The sequence below is a fragment of the Neomonachus schauinslandi genome, chromosome 15, assembly GCF_002201575.2.
Source record: "Neomonachus schauinslandi chromosome 15, ASM220157v2, whole genome shotgun sequence".
Lineage (NCBI taxonomy): Eukaryota > Metazoa > Chordata > Mammalia > Carnivora > Phocidae > Neomonachus > Neomonachus schauinslandi.
Genome location: NC_058417.1, coordinates 193,639 through 200,282, shown reverse-complemented (window position 1 = coordinate 200,282; position 6,644 = coordinate 193,639). Strand labels below are relative to the sequence as shown.

The following is a 6,644-nucleotide window of genomic DNA, read 5'->3' as shown; positions in this document are numbered from 1 at the left end:
TTTTTTTTTTTTAAGATTTTATTTATTTATTTGAGAGAGAGAGAATGAGAGAGAGCATGAGAGGGAGGGAGGAGGGTCAGAGGGAGAAGCAGACTCCCCGCCGAGCAGGGAGCCCGACGCGGGACTCGGTCCCGGGACTCCAGGATCACGACCTGAGCCGAAGGCAGTCGCTTAACCGACTGAGCCACCCAGGCGCCCTGTTTTACTAGAGTCTTGAACAGGTTTATGTGCTGAGGAGAAGGACACAGTTGAAAGAGGTAGAAGTTGCTGAGAAGGGAGGTTGATGATAAAGCAAAGGACCTGAGCAGAGGGATGGGTTTGGAGCTGAGGTGGAGGGGTTACGCACTTGCATAGGAGGGAGGTACTTGTCCTGAGGAAGCACCCAGTGGGTGGGAAGAATTGCTGGTGTGGCCAGATTGTTGGCAGTAGCTCAGTTTTCTCAAGACACTGAGAATGAGGCAGGTTGCGTGGGAGGTGGGCTTGAGGCAGTGTCAGGGTTTGCAGTGTCTGGTGAGGGGGAGAGGGGGGACAGGGGCCAAGGCTCGGAGGACGGGAGCAGCACCCTGGTTAGAGATCCAGGTCTCTAACCATGATCTGTAGAGGTACTGATTAGCATGGTGCTGTGAACCTCAGCAAGGCTCTGGAGCCCAGGTAATGGAGAAGGGACGTTTCTTGACCGTGTACTTCCTCAGGGAAGTGGTCCCTGGCGTTCTAAGTTAAATTTATTATAGGTTCTCACACCTCGTTCTTTCCTTCTAGTGCTCCTAGAGTTGTAGTTCTGCCTTTGATTGTTAGCATTGTTAGTGTAGTCATAAAAGTTTGCTTTCCGCAGCAAGCTAAAAGCTCTGAGGAAAGACACATCTGAATTTGCTTACCATTGTACAGTGTCTGCTAGTTACCTAGTAGATGCTCGGTAAATGTTGAATTTAAGAACCAAGCTTTGTAATCCGCCTCAGCATGCCTGTGGATGTGACTTGCTTTCATTTGAACCATTATTGACTGCCCTGCTTCTTTCCTGAAGGAGGGGAGGTCAGGTGGTGTGGGATAGTGGGTAATAGACCACAGGCCCTGGCGTGAGAATGCGTGGGCTCTTATCCCAGCCCCCCCTCTCACCAGCTGCAGGACCGCAGGCAAATTCTTCCTCTCTCTGCGCCCCAGCATCCTCACCTGCGCAGGGTGGCTAGTGATTGTGCCGACCTCATGGGATTGTTCTGAAGCTTGCCTGAGAAAGAGTTCACATGGGACATAGAAGAATCAGTTTTCACTACTAGTGGTTTGAAAAAACAGTCCTAGGTGGTCTTGATAATCTTTCCTTGAGACTCCTGGCTTTTATGGTAAAGGATTTGCAGGGCAGGTACCTGTGAGCATCTTCTGTGTGTCTGTTCCTTGTCATTTATTGAGTATTGATCTTTAGAGAAACTGAGAAGAGAAACTCCTGGACCTGAAGGTCTTTCTGGCCCAATGATGCAGTGGCACCCATAAACACATTACGGGTCCCGAAGGGAGTATCACTAAGGAACAGTCCTTTCGCTCGTGGTCCTGTCTGCGGGGTGAGGGGTTAGTGAAAGCTGTCTGCGTCACACCTGCCGTGGTAAACTTGCTTCTTTGTCTGTCTCGCAGAGGAGGTGGCCAAGTTGGAGAAGCACTTGATGCTTCTCCGACAGGAGTACGTGAAGCTGCAGAAGACGTTGGCAGAGACAGAGAAGAGATGCACTCTTTTGGCTGCGCAAGCAAAGAAGGAAAGCAGCGACGAGTCCTTCATCAGCCGCCTGCTGACGATCGTGGCCGACCTCTATGAGCAGGAGCAGTATAGGTGAGCCCGTGGACTCAGGATGCTTTTCTTTTTTTTTTTTGAAGATTTTATTTATTTATTTGAGAGAGAGAGTGAGAGAGAGAGAGCACATGAGAGGGGAAGGGTCAGAGGGAGAAGCAGACTCCCCGCCGAGCAGGGAGCCCGATGGGGGACTCGATCCCGGGACTCCAGGATCATGACCTGAGCCGAAGGCAGTTGCTTAACCGACTGAGCCACCCAGGCGCCCCACAGGATGCTTTTGGTGGATTCCCAGGCCACACTGTACCTTCTCCTCTCTCACTGACTTTCTCCCAAGTTCTTTTCCTCTCTAACCAGGATACTAGCAAACCTTTAGTCCCTGGAATGTAGTAAGCTCTTTGGGGCAAAATTTTCTTTCTTTTATTTCCTGCTTATTTTTGGCACAGAATGTGGGAGTCATGGTGATAGCATTGATGAGGTGGACAGGAATTAGCTTACATGTCTGGGGATTCAGAGGGAAAGGTCCGTTTCTCTTGGGATAATCAAAGAAGGAGTCTTGCTGGGGCGCCTGGGTGGCTCAGTTGTTAAGCGTCTGCCTTCGGCTCAGGTCATGATCCCAGGGTCCTGGGATCGAGCCCCGCATCGGGCTCCCTGCTCGGCGGGGAGCCTGCTTCTCTCTCTCCCGCTCCCCCTGCTTGTGCTCCCTCTCTCGCTGTCTCTCTCGCTGTCAAATAAATAAAAAATCTTAAAAAAAAAAAAAATTAATAGTTAAAGAGGCATCTGTTACCGGGGCACCTGGGTGGCTCAGTCGTTAAGCGTCTGCCTTCGGCTCAGGTCATGATCCCGGGGTCCTGGGATCGAGCCCTGCATCGGGCTCCCTGCTCCGCGGGAAGCCTGCTTCTCCCTCTCCTGCTCCCCCTGCTTGTGTTCCCTCTCTCGCTGTGTCTCTCTCTGTCAAATAAATAAATAAAATCTTAAAAAAAAAAAAGGAGTCTTGGAATGAGTGCGCAGGCTAGCATGATGACTGAGGAGGGAATCTGGAGCCACACAGCCTGTGTTAGAAGCTCAGCAGGCACTTACTGGCTGTGTGATCTGAAGTTGTAGGACATGCATGGGGATCCTGCTGCTGCTTACTGTTGTGTTGTTGTGAGGATTAAATAAGTACGTGTTTTAAGCACTTAGATCAGTGTCTGGCACATAGTAGCTGTTGTTGTTAAGTGAGTTTTGAGATAAATGTTAGAGGCTGGGCAGGATTCAGTAGATAAAGACAGCGATGTTACTAGTAGGGTAGTAGGGGAGGCTGAGAATAGGCTGAAATGCAGCAACATGCAGAGGATTCAGAGGATAGGAGGGACCGTCTTGGGGTACATGTCCATGTAGGGGGCACTGGAAGAGGTGGGAAAGGTAGGGTGGTTTGAATTGGGAGGCCAAGATGGGAAATTTGGACTTGATCCTCTAGGCAGTGTGGGAGAGTGTTTTGAGCTGTTGGACAATAATGTTATTGTCAAAGTGGTGTTTCAGGAAGACGAACCTGGTAACATCGTGTAGGTAGCACTGTGCAGAGAAGAGAGCAGCGGAGCGGCTGGGATGTTGTGTGTAGTCCAGACCAGAGATGAAGAAGGGCTGAATCGGGATGGTGGCAGTGGGTATGGAAAAGAGACATGGGCGTGAACGTGCATACAAGGGAGAGTTCGGCTACTGAGGAGATGGACGATCAGGCTAGCTAAGACTAAGTAAAATTACAAAATAAATTATGACATCTAAAATAGATCAAAATCCAGGGGCGCCTGGGTGGCTCAGTCAGTGAAGCATCTGCCTTCGGCTCAGATCATGATCCCAGGGTCTTGGGATGGAGTCCCGCATCTGGCTCCCTGCTCAGTGGGGAGTCTGCTTCTCCCTCTGCTCCTACCCGCCTGCTCATGCTGTCTCTCATTTTCTTGCTGGCGTGCACACTCTCTCTCTCCCATAAATAAATAAAATCTTAAAAAAAATAAAATAGATCAAAATCTAGAACTGCTGTCTTTCAAACTTAATTATTTATAAAAGAAAGAAAAATTTAATACCCAAAACATAGGAAATATATACTCTGAGTAAAGGACAGCCTTTTAAATTGAACAGATGTAGCTACTTGTAAAATATAGTTCATTGTCTCTTTTCTATCCTTCTTTTCTTCCATGGACAAGTGAAAACTGTTTACCCTGGTGTGGGGAAAGCCTGACCTATTTCTTTCGTGGGCGCATTTCCCCCACTTCAAGGCTCTTCTCCCTTAGAACTCCCATCGTTCACTGTCTCTGTTACTATTCCATCGCGTGCATCCATTATACCTCGACCCCTCTGGGAGGCCGTGGGAATGAGCCGGCTCCCTTCAGTACAGATCCTACGGCTCCAGGGGGCCTCTCCCGAGCTTCTGAAGCCTGCCCCTCACCCCGTGCAGGTTGGAGATCAGATGCGGAACGGGACTTTCAGAGAGGACTTGAGCTTTTGAGAGGTTGGGAAATCAGTTTCGAAAGCAGATGGTCCTTTACCAAAATAAGAAAAAAAAAACCTCACAAAACTTTGTCCCGTAATATGCATTTTGTTGAAGAATTTAAATACTGTTTGTTTGTACATCTCAGTAACTGGAGTAATTAAAGAGTAGGAATTAAAAGGTTTTTAAATTGAGAAATGTGGAAGAAATTGGTCCCTTTAATTTTACTTAAGTTCAGGAGAAGGCTTTTGTCCCTTAAGATAGTTAAAAGTGATGGTAATACATCATTCTTCTAGCAATCAAGCTTACAGTTTTTCCTGTTAAAGTGTTTGAGAAACTGGTAAGAAGCTCTTTATTTATGCTTCCTCTCCAGTAACAGCATCCTAGTATGCATGTTTTACAAGGAAATGCTCTTTGACTAGAATGAAAATTTTAAAGATTTTTATTATTTATTTGAGAGAGAGCACGAGCGGGAGGAGGGGCAGAGGGAGAGGGAGAAGCAGACTCCCCACTGAGCAGGGAGCCCAACATGGTGCTCCATGGGGCTGGATCCCAGGACCCTGAGATCATGACCTGAGCCAAAGGCAGATGCTTAACTGACTGAGCCACCCAGGTGCCCCTAGAATGAAAATTTAAAAAAATTACTAGCCTCCTGATTGTTTCTGCATAGAGTTCTCAGAAACTTATCCAGTCTTCCACTTTTGAATTGTATTTGTAGAAATTGTTGTTATTAGAAATTATTAATGAAGTCCTTGTCTGTATTTCCCTTTCCCCAGTTTGGCCTGACATTCATGAATATGTAGAAATATTCATTTTTATAATTTGGGGCTAGAAGTCAGACAATGGTTGAAACAGGAAACAATGAGTCTTCATTTAAGTTATTAGAATTTAATACTTTATACATAAATTTAGAGTTTAAAAATTATTTGTGTTTTATAAACAGCTTCCTGTTTTCACTGAATTTTAGAAATTTTATCAAAGGATATGATCTGTTCTATTTTAAATTATTTATTTATTTATTTATTTATTTATTCTTAAAGATTTTATTTATTTATTTGACAGAGAGAGGCACAGCGAGAGCGGGAACACGAGCAGGGGGGGTGGGAGAGGGAGAAGCAGGCTTCCCGCTGAGCAGGGAGCCCGATGCGGGGCTCCATCCCAGGACCCTGGAATCATGACCCGAGCCGAAGGCAGACGCTTAACGAATGAGCCACCCAGGCGCCCCTGATTTGTTCTATTTTAAATATAATACTCAATTGTTTCTTTTTACTGATTAATAAAGTTCTACTGTGTTAACAGTAGTTTGTAATAATTTGAAATACTGAGTATCCTGTTGCTCTTCTGATCTAATGTGATTAGTTGCAGCTTGGTCTTCAGTGGAGCTAGAATTGCTGACATACTTACATTCTGGAGGGTGCGTTCGTGGGATAAACTGCGTCTGCGTCAAGCGTTATATAGAAACAGTATTCTGCTTGGGTCTCCTTGGGATGCATTAATTCATATCATAGATTTTTTTTTTCTTTTTATTGTAGAGACTTTTGTGAATTTAGCTTGTAAAGCTTTTCCAACCTAACACGTTTTGAAGGGGAGTATGAAAATAAAAGAACTTGTAAAAACACAGAATGATGATAATTAATGACTTTGGATTATTGCTGCCAACAAAGCCATATGGTACATGCTTGTGTCAGCCCAGTGGGTCATCCTTAGGTTTTTGTTAAATGCCCAGACGCTTTCCTCCCTCAGCATTTGACATTTGAGAGTCAAACATAAATAACTATTTGGAAAGCTGTTTTCACAATAATGGTTTGTCATAAATATGGAAACATGTTTGAAAAAAAGATTTCTCCTACCCCATTTCTTTATAAATGATCGAGTAAAAAATGTCCAATAATAGGTCTGAATGTTTCTGTCGAGAACAAGAATGTAGATACTGGTTTCACGTTCTTGACTGCTTGGTCAAAGCCAGTTTGTAGCTTTTCTGCGTCCCCTTGCTTGACTGTCAGTGCGGTACAGTGTGTGGCTCTGTGGTCCCAGACCCCGTGTCACAGTCTTCAAGTTTTCTTTCTCTCCCTGATGATTTATCTTGATTTGTTCTGCATGAAACCTCTTTTACATTTTATGTGAATATTAATCATCCTATTTAACCAGTAGGTTCACCACCTTAAGAATCCCATTAGGGAAGGGGCGCCTGGGTGGCTCAGCCGTTAAGCGTCTGCCTTCGGTGCAGGTCGTGATCCCGGGGTCCTGGGATCGAGCCCCACACTGGGCTCCCTGCTCCACGGGAAGCCTGCTTCTCCCTCTCCCACTCCCCCCTGCTTGTGTTCCTGCTCTCGCTGTCTCTCTCTCTCTCTCTCTGTCAAATGAATAAATGGAATCTTTAAAAAAAAAAAAAAAAAAGAATCCCAT

At 45.7% G+C, this 6,644-nt stretch overlaps 1 protein-coding gene across 1 annotated transcript in view; it reads left to right on the top strand.

The window, feature by feature from the left end:
- The window catches only part of ANKFY1 (ankyrin repeat and FYVE domain containing 1), an 87,145-nt gene that overhangs the window by 22,792 nt on the left and 57,709 nt on the right, over positions 1-6,644 (top strand). The window contains exon 2 of the mRNA XM_021694844.2: positions 1,621-1,813. Within this exon, the coding sequence (XP_021550519.1) occupies positions 1,621-1,813 (193 nt within the window). The remainder of the gene's footprint in view (positions 1-1,620; positions 1,814-6,644) is intronic.